Source organism: Bombina bombina, chromosome 6, assembly GCF_027579735.1.
Source record: "Bombina bombina isolate aBomBom1 chromosome 6, aBomBom1.pri, whole genome shotgun sequence".
Lineage (NCBI taxonomy): Eukaryota > Metazoa > Chordata > Amphibia > Anura > Bombinatoridae > Bombina > Bombina bombina.
In genome coordinates this window covers 1071892636-1071912452 of record NC_069504.1, presented here as the reverse complement: position 1 = coordinate 1071912452, position 19817 = coordinate 1071892636, and the positions used below count along the sequence as shown (strand labels likewise).

Genomic DNA, 19817 nt, shown 5'->3' with positions numbered 1-19817 from the left:
CTCACAACTGCTTTATGTGCTTCCCATACAAGGGCGGGGGATGTATCTGGGATAGCATTTTGTAAAAAATAGTCTTTGAGCGAGCGCGTAATTTTATCTTTAATTAGTGGCTGCAGTAGAAGCGTTTCGTCTAGTCGCCAATGAGGGTCAGATAGGGGTTTATCTGGTAGGGCCAGGGATAGCGTTACCATCGAATGGTCAGACCATGGGGTCGGCAGAATTTCCGAGTGCTTCACTAGGGGTAGGCTCCTCTGGTCTATAAATATGTGGTCTATTCTGGAATATGACTTCTGAGGGTTTGAATAAAAGCTATATGTCTTCTGTTCGGGGTGTTGGATTCTCCAGGTGTCTAATAGCGTTGCACTGCGCAGGGCCCTAGAGATGGCACCCAGGGAGCTTTTGGGCATTGAGCTCTTTTTGTTAGAGCAATCTAATGGCGGTTCCATAGCTACATTGCTATCTCCTGCTAGAATCAGCACCCCCTGTGTTACCTCTAATAAATTTCTAATCAGTTTTTTGAAAAAACGGGCCTGGCCAGTGTTTGGCGCATAATATGTTGCAAGTGTGGTTGGATGGTTGTATATTGTACCTACTAAAATCAAAAATCGTCCCTCATTGTCTGTATATTGCTGAGTGAGTTGGAAAGGGATATTGTGTCTAAATAGGATGCCTACTCCGTTCCGCTTAGTAGGTGCTGAATTAAAATATCCTATTGGAAATTGTTTAGAGGAGCATTTCGGTGTCATATGTTTGCAAAAGTGTGTCTCTTGTAGGAAGATCACCTCTCCTTTATGTTTATGAAACCAATTGAGGGCAATGGATTTTTTAGTGGGTGAGTTTAGGCCTTTAACATTTTGGGAAATTAATAACATATCAGGGACTGCCATACGTGTTATGAAGAAGAGTGTTTATGTAGTGTTGTTTGCAGAGCCTATCAATTGCTATATATGAATTGGAAGGGGTGTCTGCTAGTTCAATGTGATTGTTTACGTGCTGCATGTCACAGTACCCGAGTATGAAAGCTCGCTGTTGATGTCTTTCCGCTGCGTCTCTGTCAGAAAAAGGGTAAGAAGGAAAAGAGGGGTTGTATAGGGAACAGCGATCTCCTCTAGTGTAAGGATCCGCTGGAAGGAATAGAGAAAATAAGTAAAACATATAATCTATTAACAATAACATAACAAAACAACAATACTTAAAACAGTATCTCGTACAAGATGGGGGGGTCATAGTAAATAGAGAGAATTACCATGACGGAGCATTTCCATCTGAGATTTGAATACCAGGTAGTGGGGACTATCTGAGGGGTGGCTAGTGTTTGGCATACTAGTTTTAATCTATTCTACAGTAATAATACAATTGTATAGGGACACAAAACATTTCCTACACAGGTTACCAGAAACTTCTAGATTCCTGGCATAGTATTCTACCGAATAATAGGCAATTATGAGGCGGACCAGTTTCTTAAGTCCTTTATTTCAGGTTATTTCTCCTTCCTGCTGGGCTGTTTTCTGGTTCCCTTTGTTAGTTTTCTTGGAAACTTTTGTCCAGGCAAGTCTTTGTTGTTTCGGTGCTGGTGATAGTGAGTTATCTCCTGATCTTGAAGTGGATTCAGATGAGCTTATAGATGGAGGTGGAATCTTTAAACTGCTGCAAAATTGCTCTAGGTCATCTGGGTGACTATATGTGACAATCTGGGAGTTGTGTAGCACTTTAATACAGAAGGGAAAACCCCATCTGTAGGGTATTTTTAAATCCTGGAGGTGCATTGTGAGATATCTCGCCTCCCTGCGCTTGGAGAGTGTAATGTTACTTAGGTCTGCATATATCTGTATTGCATCTCCTTCAAACAAGATTTGACGTGTTTTCCGCGAGGCTGTCATCACTTTCTCCTTGTCTTTGAAGTTTTGAAATCGCAGAATTATGTCTCTGGGTGGCTTATCTTCTGGTGGCTTCGGACGTAAGGCCCGGTGGGCTCTGTCTAAGGGGATAACTGGTATATCTTCTTGCAAGATGTGTTGGAACAGTTGCTGCAGGTGCTGTTGGATTTGGGATGTTGTAACTGTCTCTGAGACGCCTCTTATTCTTAGATTCTGCCGTCTCCCTCTGTTGTCTAAATCCTCGACTTGGTTTTGAAGCTGTAGTATCATATCATCATGCACTTGAAGAGTACGGTTTTGAAGTTCTGTAGTATTGGAAAATTGTTCCAAATCCTCCTCTGCCTGCATAACTCTATCCCCCAAGTCTGAGAGATCTTTCCTGACGTCAGATAGTCCATCTTTAATAAGTTTCCCAACTTGGGTGAAAAAAGAGGCAAAGTCCGCTTTAGTCGGCAGATTCTGTATATCAGCTATAGTGAGGAGAGCAGGAGAATCCATCTCAGAAGTGGTCTGTTCAGCATCTGGCTGTTCAGCTGTAGCAGACATGGAGGATTCCATGACTTTAAAAAAGTTGTCCATTTTAGCATTGGGAGTTGTTAGGCCCTTAGTATTTTTGTCTGGCCTGGGTGTGCGTCTAGACGCCATTTCTGGCTTTGTAGAATCAGTGTGGTTAAGAATCAGCTTGTACACTTTGCTGCACTGTGGTGACAAGTATTATCACAACCCAGGGTGAAGATGCAATAAAAATAAATAAGCAAACGTCCTTTTTAATGAGCTGTAAAACAGTGTCCTTACAACAAGAGCGTTGCCAATCTGTACTAATCTGCCTAGGCACCACTATTTGAGGATTGGTTTGGGCACTTTCAGGCTTTTGTACCTCTGCAGATCAGGGTCGTTTTCGGTTGCTTAAGGCGGTGCGTGTTGGGAGCTGTTCACATGTTTAAAGTTGTTTTCTAATCGGTAGCAGCACACCCCTAAACGCTGTGTTGCGTGGTTTTTAAAGGGCTGGATTTGCGGGAAATATAATGCTTCTGCCCCAGGAGTTAATAATAAACTGTCCGGAGAGGGCCTAAACCGACTCCATTAATAAACACAATGTTGGTCTGTTTCCCAAATAGTAAGTCATGCTGCCGACAAAGCCTCCGTTTATTGTCTCTAAGAGGGTAACTGTAAGACATCCATGTAGTAGATGGAGTGCTGTACTCTTACCCCTGGTAGCGATGGCGCGTGTGTTAGCTTTTCACTTTGACATGGTGAGCACTTAGGCCTGACACGCTCCGGGATATGATGCAGTCTTCAGTCGCCTCGGCAAAGCCTCAAAAGTTTTTTGTTCGATGCCTCTAGGCTTCGCCTAGTATTAGGTTGTTTTTACCGGCTTTACAATTGCCGGTATGTCCCCTGATACTGCCGTGGAAAGAGCTCCTCTAACCGGAGCTAAGAATCATGCGGCCATTACGATCTTCGGCCGGCTCCGCCCCCCGCAAAATTATTATTTTTATATTTTTAATACATTTCTGATTTATTCCTGACATATTCAACAGCTTCCTCTGCCCCTACACTTCCTGTTTGTGTTCTTTAGTAACATAGAGAGCAGCCCATGAGTCCTAGAAATCAGAGTGCATGAGCAGCTCCGACACTAGCTTTTTTCCTTGTAGCGCCGTACGGCACACATTATGATTGGATAAATAGAATAAATGTCACAAAAAGAAGAAAAGGCTGTTAAAGGGACATAATACTCATATGCTAAATCTCTTGAAACTGATGCAGTATAACTCTAAAAAGCTGACAGGAAAATATCACCTGAGCATCTCTATGTAAAGAAGGAAGATATTTTACCTCACAATCTCCTCAGCTCAGCAGAATAAGTTCTGTGTAAAAGTTATACTCAGCTGCTCCCAGCTGCAGGTAAAAAAAAAAAAAAAATGAAGAAATGAACAGCAGCCAATCAGCATCAGCAGTGCTGAGGTCATGAACTCTTTTACTGTGATCTCATGAGATTTGACTTAACTCTCATGAGATTTCATTTAAACTTCCTTACACTGAATAGGGAAATAACATGAGAGTGCACGAGGCTCATCCCTTCTGCTGTCCCGGACATACATACTAATATGCTGCTTAGAAATCCTTTACAATGGGATGTGGGTACTGAGGAACTTTGGAGGTAAAATATCTTTCTTTTTTACATAGAGATGTTCAGGTGATATTTTCTAGTCAGCTTTTTACAGCTATACTGCATCACTTTCAAGTGTTTAAACATTTGGGTATTATGGCCCTTTAACGGCAGATGGAGGAACAATATAAAAAGTGGGTAATGTTAAACATTTACTTAACCTTTAGGCAGTATAACCCTTACTTTATGAATGAAAGTTATATTAAAAATTAACTAATATTTGACTGGTTATTTGCAGGAGCGGCAAATTTACTATCACTTTAATTTTGACTTCCATGTCCCTTTAGCAAACCAGTGGCAAAGGAATCACCTCCTGCTTTATGTACTGTCACTCAGAATGTAAAGAAAGCAATTTTAACGAAGTACAAAAATGTCCTTTAAGGTTGTTGAATCATATCTGGATTTCACATGATGTTCAATTGTATAGGGCCTGCAATGCAATATATAACAGTGCACAAGTGACCTCTAATGGACACTTTGTGTATTGCACATTTATAAAGGATTGGCATCGCAAGCATTTTCACTACACAAGTCTATCTCTTTCATGTAAAGTTATATTATAACAACAGAGAACAAAAGTAGCTCATCAGCTAGTTTAATGGGAAGGTGTCCAACCAGGTTGCACCTCTTTTAGACCACATTTGCTGTTTACATAGAACTCTCCTTTGATATTGTAGTATAATCCCATCCATATACATCCAAATAGCTAAAAATCAAAACTGGTTCAAGGGTTTGAAGGACTGAGGCTGAATTTCAAAAGAACCATGGTTTGACCCATGTTTGTAGGGACTTGGCTACACAACTCATGTTTGGAGAGGTGGAGCTAGGCACTTATGTTTGAAGAGGTTGGGGCTACACAGCCCATGTGTGTAGAGGTGGGTCTACACAACCCATGAGTGTAGAGGTGAGATTACACAACCCATTATTGGAGAGGCGGGGCTGCACAACCCATTTGTGGAGAGGTGGGACTACACAACCCATGTGTGTAGAGGTGGGGTTACACAACCCATGTGTGTAGAGGTGGGGTTACACAACCCATGTTTGTAGAGGTGGGGCTACACAACCCATGTGTGTAGAGGTGGGGTTACACAACCCATGTTTGGAGAGGCGGGCTGCACAACCCATGTGTGTAGAGGTGGGATTACACAACCCATTTTTGGAGAGGCGGGCTGCACATCCCATGTGTTGAGAGGTGGGGCTACACAACCCATGTTTGAAGAGGCGGTATTACACAACCCCCATGTTTTGAGAGGCAGAGCTACACAACCCATGTGTGTAGAGGCGGGGCTACACAACCCATGTGTGTAGAGGTGGGGCTACACAACCCATGTGTGTAGAGGTGGGGTTACACAACCCATGTTTGGAGAGGCGGGCTGCACAACCCATGCGTGTAGAGGTGGGATTACACAACCCATTTTTGGAGAGGCGGGGCTGCACATCCCATGTGTGGAGAGGTGGGGCTACACAACCCATGTTTGAAGAGGCGGTATTACACAACCCCCATGTTTTGAGAGGCAGAGCTACACAACCCATGTGTGTAGAGGCGGGGCTACACAACCCATGTGTGTAGAGGTGGGGCTACACAACCCATGTGTGTAGAGGTGGGGTTACACAACCCATGTGTGTAGAGGTGGGGTTACACAACCCATGTGTGTAGAGGTGGGGCTACACAACCCATGTTTGGAGAGGCGGGGTTGCACAACCCATTTTTGGAGAGGCGGGGCTGCACAACCCATGTGTGGAGAGGTGGGGCTACATAACCCATGTTTGAAGAGGTGATATTACACAACCCCATGTTGTGAAAGGCAGAGCTACACAACCCATGTGTGGAGAGGCGGGGCTACACAACCCATGTGTGGAGAGGCGGCGTTACACAACCCATGTGTGGAGAGGTGGGGCTACACAACCCATGTTTGGAGATGCAGGGTTTGAATGACCCATTTCTGGAAGGGTTTGGCTTACATGACCCATTTTTTGAGAGGCAAGGCTTTAACAGAACAGTGGTTTCTGCAACAATGTTTCCTGTAATGAAGGCATGATCAATTTCAGCCACTTTTCTTAATTAAAAACTACATTTATTTATGTATACTGCATGGTCAAAAGTTCAGAAAGACAGTGTCTAAATTTAGCACTTTCTCACCTACATTTGGATTTGAGGAGCAATATGCATATCATGACAACTGTTAATTGTACAGTATTGATAATCATAGCATTATGTTTATGGAATAGGTGAAACATAGATAAATGAGTTCCTTATTTGGAGCCATACAACATAATGCAGAACAGTTGAGATTTCTACATCCAATAAGGGTCCAGACCCGAAATACAAGACAATTGTCTTCTAGGCAAGAATGTCACAAACATTTTGGGGAAATTATCCATCCAGGAATGTACCCAGAGATTGAGAAGTGGATATTAATTGTTACACTGTCTCAACAGACTGGATGAGACTCAGGACAAGACAGAAAATGAAGTCTTCAGGCAGAAGTCAGCTTCTATGTGGGCAAGCTGGTTCAAAAGTGTTAGGCAGAATCATGTCAAGGTTCAGGCAGAGGTCTGCAGTAAACAGGCTAAGGACAAGACAAACATCATTAGGCTTAAGAGTAGTGCAAACAGTCCAAGGACAAATTTGGAAACAGTTCTTAAGCCAGAGAATAGTCAAAAAAACAAGCAGGGTCAAAATGTCACAAAACAGCAGTCCAATAAAAAAAAGTGCCCCCTAGGATTATTCCAACAAACAGGTAAATAAATGATGCTATTTGCATCACAAATAGCCAACTACAAAGAAAATGACATGAAAAAAAGATATGACCAGAAGAGAAAAATACAGTGATAGCACAGGCATTAGGGAAAGAGTAAGACAGTAGTAGCGGTGGAGGCAGCAGCTGAGGAAGTAAGTTTTTGGGCAGGGGTGGACTGACTGGGCAAGTCAGCCCATGAGAGGGTTTGTGTAGCTGTGTAGTGTTCCAGAGCGTAGGATCCTGGCAGGTGATCCGCACTATGCCAGCACTCATTCAGGACTGTTTATGACTGTCGTATGTGATGTGCCTTGTAACACATCACATGCCATAGGATGCATATCCGGACTAAGGCATTATCATTTGCTGCTCTAGCTCTAGTATGAGAACATAATGTACAGTTCTGAGTGCCAGCTTTTTTAGACATGTGCAGCGAAAAATTTTTTGTTTCGGACAAAATGTTCATTCCCAATATTCAGGGAAATCAATTTTCCCGAATCTTCAGTTGCTGCACTTTTAAAACAAAACGTATACTGAATTTTCATCAGTATTTTTTCTTTTTCTTTATTTTCGTTGGTGTATTCATTCGTTAAAATGAAACAACAATCTCATTTTCGTGACGAATGTGCATTCGTCCAAAAACTAAAGCACATCTGCTATATGTTTTTATTTTACATTTTCAGTTGTGTATGAGACCACTTCGGCAACAGTGATTTGACATGCGTACCTTTTTATAATGCTTATTGTCCTATTTGACATTTTTTGGTTTGCTTTTCACAAGAGTGCTGAATTCCCTTACTATGTTTGGCTATTCTACATCACTGTTCTATCTTTTGACTGAATTAAAATAAGTTTCATAAAGGTCTGCACCGTACTTACAAGCATATGAAAAACATGTCACTTTCTATACTCTGCAGTCTTTAAATCCCTTGGTTCTCATTAGCTCTATAATTCACCTGTATTTTCTTTTTTTCTTGAACACTGAATTTAATGGTGCTGCTGTAGGATTTGAAAGAGAGTGAATTAGCAAGGGAATTGGTCGTTGTTTTCCAATGAAGACTGTATCATTGAAACCTCTATTATTGTGTTTTTATTTTGAGTCAAAAGTAGTTACTTAGCTCAGACATTTGTATGAAGTGTTTTTCTAATAAAAAGCCCCTCAGTATTCAGGTTTAATTGCAGTGTTTGCACTTTTGCGTTGGAATTTGGGCACTCGTCATCACTGCTCTAGACCCCTAGGCACAGAATATTACTCTCTGTTTTACACAGTAAATAGAGGCTCCAGCGGGTGCAGCCTCTGTAGCAGCATTGAGCATCTGATGGTATACAGCTCTTTCGCCTGTTATCTTCAGTCTATTCCAAACAAGTGACACACCATGCACAGCACTGAGCACACATGCAGCATTCCTAAGGTCTTACAAACCCCATTAAAAAAAGTTGTATATACAAACAATATTATGAAAATATTCAACACAATATTTATTTGACCCAACAATCTCACATATTTTCCTCAACTTCAGTGCAACCAATTTTATAAGATATGAGACCATAACATAATTATTTAAAGAGACAGTAAACTCTAAAACAATTCTGTCATGCACTTCAAGGAGCTCCTTCTGAAACATGTAAAGCCCAATGTTCAAAGGACTTAAAAGTGCAAAAGGAAAATGTTCTATGTATTTTATTATTGCACTATTACTTAAATATAATAGATGTTTAAACCCTGCAAATTGGATAAACACATAGTTAAAGTCTGCAGTTAAAGAACAGGAATGCACTACTAGGACCTAGCTGAACACATCTGGGGAGCCAATGCTGAGAGGAATATGTGCATAGCCACCGATCATGAGCTAGCTCCCAGTAGTGCACTGTTGCTTATAAGACTACCTAGGTATGCTTCTCAACAACAGATACCAAGGGGCCAATTTATCAATGTCTGTCTGACATGATACACTGTAGCGTATCATGTCCGATAGACATCGCTGAATGCCGACAGCATACGCTGTCGGCATTTAACATTGCACAAGCAGTTTACCAGAACTGCTTGTGCAATGCCCCCCCCTGCAGATTTGCAGCCAATCGACCGTTAGCAGGGGGTGTCAATCAACCCGATTGTATAGAATTGGGTGGATTGCAGACCGCAGCCTCAGAGGCAGCCGACCAGTTAAGTAGCAGCGGTCTTGCTGTTTCCGGCGAGAAACAGGGGTATCAAGCTCCAAATTTGGCCCCCAAAAGAGAAAAGTCAATTTAATAATAGAAAACATTTGATAACATTATTTTAAAATTGCACGTTCTATTAAGTTTACTTTTGACTTTTATGTCCCTTTAACTTTAACCATATCAAATGTTAATAGTTTTTTTTTCCATATATTTATCCATTCTACAGCGTAATAATATATACCAGCTAGATATCTACTGGTCTTAAGAACATATTATATATAGCACAATTTGTCAGGTGTAAAACATTAGACAAAGGAATACAAGATATATTAATGATCTGCTTTACTCACTATTTCTACAAGATTCTACACCCTGAACCATCTGTGTTTAGTAAAGTATACACTGTTAGCCCAGTGTAGGAATAATGACGTCATATTTGTGGTGTTACACCCATGAATCATCGTGTGTAATCACAATATGCAGAGGGGCACATGACCAACGTCAGCAATTGCAAAGCAAGTAGACACTGTATATTTTCACTTGAATGTCATTGCACAAATATGTCAGATGCTCACATGCAGCTTTGTAAGTGGCATGCTGAAGGGAGTCACCATGTTTGCTTTGAATGTCACTGAGGAATTTGAAGGACTTCTGTTTATATTCCATCTTCTACGTGTGGTATTGTGAGCTTTGTAATTCAGAAAACAAGTATTTATGGCAATGGTTATAAAGGTTAGCCCTAAAATTAGAGCTTGTTGCTCTTTTTTGTACTAATCAGAAAACAACTTCTATGTAGCCTGATTAGACAATATGAGACATTTAATATATGATGAATTTTAGTATTAACTACAAACTTAAGTGTTAATAAAGATAAGGATATAATAATGAGATACATATCATATGTTCAATATATATCTAATGGAAGCCACAGAAGGAGTAGATATACTGACACGGTCTGAATCAGTAATGATAGTAACAAAATAGAACTCCTTTACTTCACGCAATCACACACATCCTAAAATATTTACAAGTTCAGACACTCCGCAGACACACATTGTTTGTTTGTAATGGATATTGCAGATAATAGGATTTGCCCAATAATTCAGAATGGTGACAACAACATGCAGGTAAGAAGCTTAAAGGCTTTAGTTTAGTTCGTGTACGTTACCACCTTAAGGACCGTGAGTGTTCCGTTACCGCATTGGGAGATCCATGTCTGGGACAGGCAGCGTGTGTGAATGCGGCTTACTTCCGGGTAGCGGTAAAAAAGTAGATCCGGCCGTTCAGTGATCCAGACTCGGTAATAACAAAGTTGCGACAAGAACATAAGAGATTCAAAAAGGTAACAAAAGTAAATATTGGAACGATACTTTGCACAGGATACAAGTGATAGGAGACCTGAAATAAGAATAGCTACAACAGAGTAGGTATGACTTCAATAATCAGGCAGTAAATGAATGCAACAGGTAGTCCTTAAATAGGAAGGAGATCACATAGGAGGAGTTAGAGTTAAAGGTATACTACATCTCCCCGCCTTCAAGGAAGCACCCCAGGGGATTCCAAACTAGGTTTCTCAGGATAGCGGCGATGAAAATTCCGCAGAAGACGGGGAGTGCGAAGATCAGAATGAAGTTGCCAAGAGTTATCCTCCGAACCATAACCCTTCCATTTCACAAGGTACTCCAACCTCCGTCTATGGATCCTAGAATCCAACACAGCTTCAACCTCATACTCCTCTCGATCATCAATGAGTATCGGAGGTGGTCTAGACAAGGAGAGGGACTGAGGTGAAGGAAGATATGGCTTCAGCAAAGAGACGTGGAAAGAGGGGTGAATCTTAAAATCCTGAGGAAGCTCCAATCTCACAGCATTGGGGTTGATTATTTTAAACACCTTAAAAGGACCCAAGTATTGATTAGCTAGCTTTTTGCTAGGAACGGAAAGTTTAAGATTCTTTGTCGATAGCAGAACTAAATCTCCAATTTGATAAGTAGGACCTGCTGTATGATGGGTATCATACAACCTTTTCTGATATTCTTTGGCTTCTGAAAGATGTTTTTTCAGGATGTCCAGCCTTTCATGTAAATTAGTCGCAAAATCCAATGCAGAGGGTGAGTTCACTTGTTGAGAAGTCAAAGAGATGGTGGTAGGATGATATCCGTAAGTAACAAAGAATGGGGATAGTTTAGTTGATGAAGAAGTGGTATTGTTATAACAGAACTCCGCCAAAGGTAGATAAGATGACCAATCATCCTGAAGATGAGATATGTAGCAGCGAAGATATTGCTCAAGGGTTTGGTTAAGTCGTTCTGTGAGACCATTTGTCTGGGGGTGAAATGCAGTCGAGTATCGTGAATCAATCTGGATTAGCTTGCATAAAGATTTCCAAAAATTAGAGGTAAACTGAGTACCACGGTCAGTTATAATAACTTTAGGCAATCCATGTAAGCGAACTATATTGTCTAAGAAAACATGAGCTGTTGTGAAAGCTGTAGGAAGACCTTTTAATGGAATGTAATGAGCCAGTCTTGTTAAATGGTTAATGACAACTAAGATAGTATTGTATTGATGGGATTCAGGTAATTCAACAATAAAGTCCATTGATATGGTACTCCAGGGTTTGTCAGGAATAGGCAGAGGAGACAAAAGACCTGATGGTCTTTTGTCAACTAACTTGTTTCTGGCGCAGGTATCACAATGTTTTACATAATTTGTTATATAAGTATCCATGAGTGGCCACCAATAATTTCTCCTAGTTAGGTCAATAGTTTTAGAAATACCTGGATGACCCGCAAGTGTCCCATCATGGGTTTGTTTAAGGATGGAAGATCTCATTTGTTGGGGGATGTAAAGTTTAGATTTATGGTAAAAAAGACCAGTATTGGAATCTTTCTGACAGTCTATTCCATGTGGTGGTTCATGCTTTAATTCTTTTAATATATCTTCTTCCAAAGGTGTTAGTAAACCTATAATTTTTTCTTTTGGAATGATTTGGTTGATTTGATCTTGAGTGTCTTGATCATGTTGTCTAGAGAGAGCATCGGCTTTGTTATTCAAGTGTCCCGGTCTGTATGTTAGAAGAAAATTAAAACGATCAAAAAATATCGACCATCTTGCTTGGCGTGCAAAGTCTTACTTGTCTTTAGGAATTCAAGATTTTTATGGTCGGTAAAAATCTTAAAAGGCAGTTTGGAACCTTCTAATAAATGTCTCCAGTGTTCTAGAGCACGTTTTATAGCTAGAAGTTCTTTATCTCCTATGCTATAGTTTTTCTCAGCGCTAGTCAACATCTTCGAATAAAAAGCAATAGGATGAATCTCAGTCATGTTTTTATCCTGTTGTGATAATACTGCACCGATACCTGAGTCAGATGCATCTACTTCAAGAATAAATTCCAAATCAAAGTCTGGCATAGCTAGGATGGGTGCTGTGGTAAAATATTCTTTCAACTTGTTGAAAGCTTGACTTGCGGATTCTGTCCATTTAAATCTTTGTTTTTCACTAGTAAGTGCTGTTAATGGTTTAACGATTGAAGAGAAATTTTTAATAAACTTTCTATAAAAATTCGCAAAACCAATGAATCGTTGTACAGATTTTGTTGAAGTGGGAGTAGGCCAATTCAAAATTGCTGATACCTTCTCCGGATCCATTTGTATTTTGTTGGGACTGATGATGTAACCCAAGAATTTTATTTCTGTGACATGAAAAGAACATTTTTCCAGTTTAGCATATAATTTGTGTTCTTTTAAACGAGTTAATACCCAGCGTACATGTTTTTCATGTTCCTGTGGTGTTCTAGAATAAATTAGGATGTCATCAAGGTATATTATGACACAAACGTCAATCAGGTCACGGAATATCTCGTTTATAAAAAACTGAAAAGTTGCTGGGGCATTACTCAGACCGAAAGGCATTACATTATACTGAAAAAGGCCATATCTAGTCCGGAATGCCGTTTTCCATTTGTGACCTTCTTTGATTCTAATCAAATTATAAGCCCCCTTTAAATCTAGTTTGGTGTAAATAGTGGCACCAGTTAGACGCTCCAAAGGTTCTGGTATTAAAGGTAAAGGGTATCTGTTTTTTATTGTGATGTTATTCAATGCCCTATAATCAATAATAGGTCTTATGGTACCATCCTTGTTTCTTACTAGAAACTTTCCTGCAGCTGCAGGGGATGTGGAGTGTGAAATAAATCCCTTACGTAAATTTTCGTCTAGGTAATTTCTAATATATTGAAGTTCCTCTTGAGAGAGAGGATAGATCTTACCATGAGGGATTTTAGAACCAGGTATTATATCGATAGGGCAGTCAAAATCCCTATGGGGTGGAAGGTTTTCTGCCTCTTTTAAATTGAATACTTCTGCCAAATCCTGATAACACGAGGGTAAACCATTATCAAGTGACGCTATGGTTTGATGTGGGTAACAAGTCTTTGAGCAAAAGGCAGAATCTAATGTTACCTTATTTGAAACCCAATTTATGTTTGGGTTGTGTTTCTTCAACCAAGGATACCCTAAGATGAGAGTATGCTGATGTATGGATATGAGATCAAAGGATAAATATTCAGTGTGTCCTTGGGATGATGTTACAAGCAGGGGAACAGTATGATGTGTGATAGGTCCTTGTTCTATGAATGAACCATCTATTAACTTAATGGAGACAGGGTTTTGTTTGCATATAACTGGTATTTTATTTTTATATACATAGGTGGAATCAATGTAATTGCCGGATGCTCCTGAATCAATTAATGCCTTGGTTTGGATATTTTTCTGATCCCACTGTAGAGAAATGGACAAAGTCATATGGGTATCATTTGCAATGCTGTAAATAAAGTCACTGGTTATTGTCTTACCATTCTTTTGTTTTTTTAACATAGGACAAGTGGATACTGAATGTTCCTTTTGAGCACAGTATAAACAGAGGTTTTCCAACCTCCTTCTAATTTTTTCCTCTGGTGGCAGAGGTCCTCTAAGAACTCCAATCTCCATGGCGGTAGCACTGCCATGAGCTCTGTCATGGCTTGTGGTGACTTGGTAAGGTTTCCTGGATGGGGTATCATAAGAGGCCCTCTCTGCTCTCCTTTCTCTCAAACGTCGATCCAAAGAGGTGCTTAATTTGATAAGACCCTCAAGAGTATCAGGGATTTCAAGACGTGAAAGTTCATCTTTGAGTGATTCAGACAACCCCAGACGATATTGATTCTTTAAACTGATTTCATTCCACTGAGAGTCCTCTGCCCACATCTGAAACTCAGTGGTATAATCTTCCACATTTCTCTTACCCTGTTTTAAAGACCTTAATCTCGTTTCAGCATTTATTTGAGTATTTGAGTCTTGATATAGACTAGTCAAAGCAGAAAAAAAATCCTGTAATGAATCTAGGATAGGGTTATTGTTTTCAAAAAACCTATTAGCCCAAGTCCTAGGTTCACCTTGTAAAAAAGATATTGTGGTACATACTTTAATCCGCTCAGTGTGATAAGTCTTAGGTCTAAGGGAGAATAATAAGTTACAGGCATTCTTAAATTCCCTGAACTCAGAACGTTTCCCTGAGAAAGGTTGTGGATAATTAATATGAGGTTCAGGTGGATCATGAGGTTTTTGTGAAACATAATCTTTAACTATAGTTTTAAGTGCAGCATTTTCAGTTTGCACTTCAGTTACTGCTCTTGCCAAATAATCAAGTTTGAGATAGACATTATTAAACTCCTTCTTTATTTCATTAGGATCCATAATAGTAAATATTCCAATCAAAAAAAGATTTTGATTGTCTTTTGGGCCTGATTATTATGTGGTATTGTGAGCTTTGTAATTCAGAAAACAAGTATTTATGGCAATGGTTATAAAGGTTAGCCCTAAAATTAGAGCTTGTTGCTCTTTTTTGTACTAATCAGAAAACAACTTCTATGTAGCCTGATTAGACAATATGAGACATTTAATATATGATGAATTTTAGTATTAACTACAAACTTAAGTGTTAATAAAGATAAGGATATAATAATGAGATACATATCATATGTTCAATATATATCTAATGGAAGCCACAGAAGGAGTAGATATACTGACACGGTCTGAATCAGTAATGATAGTAACAAAATAGAACTCCTTTACTTCACGCAATCACACACATCCTAAAATATTTACAAGTTCAGACACTCCGCAGACACACATTGTTTGTTTGTAATGGATATTGCAGATGATAGGATTTGCCCAATAATTCAGAATGGTGACAACAACATGCAGGTAAGAAGCTTAAAGGCTTTAGTTTAGTTTGTGCACGTTACCACCTTAAGGACCGTGAGTGTTCCGTTACCGCATTGGGAGATCCGTGTCTGGGACAGGCAGCGTGTGTGAATGCGGCTTACTTCCGGGTAGCGGTAAAAAAGTAGATCCGGCCGTTCAGTGATCCAGACTCGGTAATAACAAAGTTGCGACAAGAACATAAGAGATTCAAAAAGGTAACAAAAGTAAATATTGGAACGATACTTTGCACAGGATACAAGTGATAGGAGACCTGAAATAAGAATAGCTACAACAGAGTAGGTATGACTTCAATAATCAGGCAGTAAATGAATGCAACAGGTAGTCCTTAAATAGGAAGGAGATCACATAGGAGGAGTTAGAGTTAAAGGTATACCACACTACGAGGGCTGAGTTTGCTGTAATATTTATACATTTACAAGAAGATTTTACAGCTTGATAATGGATATCCAGTCTATAAATCAGCACACTGATTAAATAATCTCACACATACACAAACTACATTTAAAAAAAATTAGCTAAAAGCTTTTCAGTTTAGTCAAATAGGCATCCCGCAAGATTCCATAAAGATCTGGTTCTTGAGCAAGTTGCAAAGACCAATTGTTTCCTCAATTCTGAATTTGCATTCACCTCCAGATGTTCTGCCCTACTGACACCCATACCCTTTGCTAGTTCAAAGGCTTCTGTCCTAGTAAAGACTCTTTAAATCAGCTTGTAGAGCAACTGCATAGTATACAATCCTACAGAATATGCAGATGTTTTGTTGTAAGTTATATTAGTTGCCCAGGCTATGTGAATCCTGTGCATGTTTATGTTAATAGCCTGTGGGCTATGTGAGTGCAAATACCCGATTACTTGTCAGCACCCACTCTAACGTGCTTACCAAGCTGGAGGAGACCTGCTTCCAGTAGATGAGTAGTAGTATGCACTGACACAGGGTCTGAAGTAGGAGTACACCATGGAGGCCAACAGGTGGAGGCTGCAGGATGAATCCTAGAAATACCTGAGGCAGGCTAGTAAGCACACAAAGGAGAATTACTCATTGCCAGTTGTACTCCTGTACACCCCTCTGTCCTATACCCGGCTCTCTAAAGGGGCAATGGATCTTACATTGGTATGAGAACCCCTTACAATTGACATGTAGATCAGCACTTCAAATTTCACCAGCACTCCTTCTGGGAGGCAAAATATTGACTATGGAATCGTGGGAAAGTGGGAGCAATTAAAGCTCTGTTTTGTGATGTTTTGCCTCCTCCTGTAGGACTAGAATTTAATGTGATGGCTCATGGGTTCTCACCATCCTGTGAAATAAATATTAATGGGAATGATGCGCTCTCTTTAATGTTAAGTGTTTATTTACTGAGGAAATTAGACTGCATTTCACACATGTACACTGTTCACTATATATGTGCTTTCTGGTACTATCCTACAGGTGGACCCCGTCAGACTCAAGGTACCCCTCCTGCAAGAACAGGGCCACCTCCACAACAGAGGCTTTCTCCACAGGGCCAGCAGCCCCAGGCATCACAGCCCACATCTCCACAGCCGCAGAGGTCTACAAACTCTCCACACGTTTCTCAGCCTGCAAGTGGAACTCCTCCTAACCAGTCCCCAAAGCCTGGAAATGCTTCTCCTCAACAACAAAGACCACCTGCCCAGGGTCAGGCACTGACCCAACAAGGATCTTTGCCAACATCCAAGCCACAGCAACCACCCCATCCTCATCTTAAGTAAATTCTTTGTTGCTTTTATATAATATTTTTAGTTTAATATAGACAGCAGAGAAAACCTTGGAATCCTACATATTTTTTTTATTTTTTAAAAAATCTACAAATGTATCAGGGAAAAATGTGGATTTAAAAACTATATTTCTAATATATTTTTTCTGCAGTATTTTATCATCATAATTAAAGCTTGATCATTATCTGCTTATTTATTTTTGAGCTTATTATAAGATTTAAAATAAATAAAATTCTCTCAATTCTGTAACCACGTACAGCAACCTCTACCCTGTGATGTAAATATTGTGATGTCTCAGAAGTAAAATGTACTCTAACCCACCTGCTACTTCATTATCAAACAGTGCATCATTTGTTGATACTTTATAGAGCATTGAAAATCAAAAGGAAAAACTTACATGATTCAGATGCAGTGTATGATTTTTAAAAACTTTCTAAATAATTTCTATTATCAAATGCTCTCATAGAAAGGAGCTGATTTAACAAATGTTACCAAGAGAAAGGGTCGTTTTACATAAATAAATTCCTGCGTACACATTTTATGGATGTATTTGTGTGCGCCTTGTACACGTTTTACTTCTATCTCACCTATGTGTTAAGCAGCAGTCAGCATATATGTTAGAGTAAGCTTGGATATTATCTATATATGAATGATGCTTTTGTCTTGGATCTTGAGTGTTGTTAATCTTTTTTTTCTTTTTCTTTTTTCATTTCAGCAAATCCCAGTCTCTGACCAACAACATCAATATCTCAGATCCTTCTCAGCGTGGAGGTGGAAATGAAGACGAAGCAAAGGCAGAAACCATCCGTAACTTGAGGAAATCCTTTGCCAGCCTCTTCTCAGACTAATCACAGCTGTCTTTCCCTAAACATCAGCCTTTGTGGTGACAGTAATATCTTCCAGCCGTCTATTCCCAGTACTACTTCATACCCTAAAGGCAGCAGATCAAGCCCTGTAAACATCCGTCATACAGATTAATAATACAGAAAACAAAACTATTTTTATCACCAAGAAAAAATGCCCTAGGACACTTAACTGTCTTCTTTTGGTTTTCTGTCTACAGACCATGTACCACCAATACCAGCTAATGCCTCAAGGCACATAAAGCTGCTTTCCTACTTAACTTTAGCAATGGCAAAGCATTGTACAGCGGAGTTGTCAGCATCATTACTTGGTTATCTAATGATTGGATAAACCATTTTATGGACCTTCTTCTCCTTTGAAATACCAATAGAAAGTGCACTAATATATTGACCAAGATCTGAGCCCACCAATGAAAAAAAAAACTATGCATCTACTAGTTTTGCCTTCATGCCATCCTATCAGACAGCAGAATAACTAGGTCCCTAGTTTATTTTTGCAGCATACTAACTACCAGATGTTTGCCTAGCTTCATGTGATGACATCAGATATAACTGAAGGTGTATTTTTGATTACTTATATGCAAGACTGAACATTTAAAACTATAAGAACCTGATGAGCCATCTCTTCCAAACCATTGTATTTACATGACTGTCTTCTTTCAGTGCTAGCCATAGTCCCAGAATGCTGCAATTATCCAGCTATACCATATCAGAGATTATCCTTTCTACTACTGACAATTACACAATTTAACCCATTACTACCAGTGCATTTACTTGTGATATGAATGTACTTTTTGTTTATCTAGTCTAACCTCAGTGTTATTCCTTGTTCTACAAGAATATCAGAGGCACTGCTATTAAGCAGAAGCAAAACTATTAGGTAATAATAAAGACCATTGGCTGATCATCAGTCTCATATCACTAATAAAAACACATAAAAAATGTAGATCACAATTTCCCATTTTCCTAACAGCCAGTAGTGAATCATTTTATGAAACTAAATGCGTAGGTGTTTATTGAGGCGAGCTATACACCTGCTTAATACATATTTTGCACAAGTAAAATGTGATTCATTACATTTGGCATGCACAGAGGTAGATCACATGTGCACGTTAAAAAAAGGTTAATAAATCTAGTCTCACTAATGTCTGTGGATCCGATTTATATCCATTATTTGATCCCATCCAATTAATTTATTTGTGTCGCATTTTGTTTAAGATTAAAGTCTAGAAAAGTCAAAATTGAAATGTGCATGGGTGCGCTCAAATTTTAAATAGCATGTCTGCAATATCCTTCCATTACCAAAAAGAATTCAGCGGTTAACTTACATATATATGTGTGTGTCTAGAGGATCAGATAGCTGGTGGTGGTGTATATTGCATCAGTGACAACTGGGACCATTATAGTGATAAAATAGCTCATTAGAGCATGTCATTTTAGCACTAGCAATAAAGCAAACTTTTTTTTGGGAGGGTTAAACACATAATTTAAAGTACTGTTCAGGACCTGCAGGGCAGTACGGGTGCTGAGCAGAAACTGACGCTCAGCCAATCAGCAGCACGAATCACACAGCTGGGTCATGCAGCAGTTTCCATTCGGGACCAGCAGTGCTTTTGTTTCGGGGGTTAAACACTGTGCAGCATCGCTAGTAATAAAATAACATGCTCTAATTTGTTACGCTATTACTGACTCTTTCCTTTGTGTCACACAAGCCACTGCTGACTCTCTGCGACTTGTGGTGTTTACATGCTGGTACATGGTGCACTTATTGTGTAAGCTGCTGAAAAACAGAAACACTTTTAGTAGAAGCATTTTTGCTAATAGGAATATATTGCAAATATGCAATGCTTTAAACACACTTATGCACAATTCGCTTTTCATGATACCTAAATGGCAAAACAATTTTATAGTAAAATCCTGATATAACATGAATTTCTACTAAATTAAAGGGACAGTAAACACATTCAGCCAGATTACGAGTTTTGCGTTAGCTATGCGGTGCTAAC

General features: G+C 39.5%; 1 protein-coding gene across 1 annotated transcript in view; it reads left to right on the top strand.

Annotated features, from left to right (window-relative positions):
- SYN3 (synapsin III) overlaps window positions 1-18956 on the top strand; it is a 694683-nt gene extending 675727 nt beyond the window's left edge. The window contains exons 12-13 of the mRNA XM_053718968.1: window positions 16641-16938; window positions 17664-18956. Coding sequence (XP_053574943.1) covers window positions 16641-16938; window positions 17664-17796 — 431 coding nt within the window. The 3' untranslated portion in view covers window positions 17797-18956. The remainder of the gene's footprint in view (window positions 1-16640; window positions 16939-17663) is intronic.
- Window positions 18957-19817: the final 861 nt, after the last annotated feature.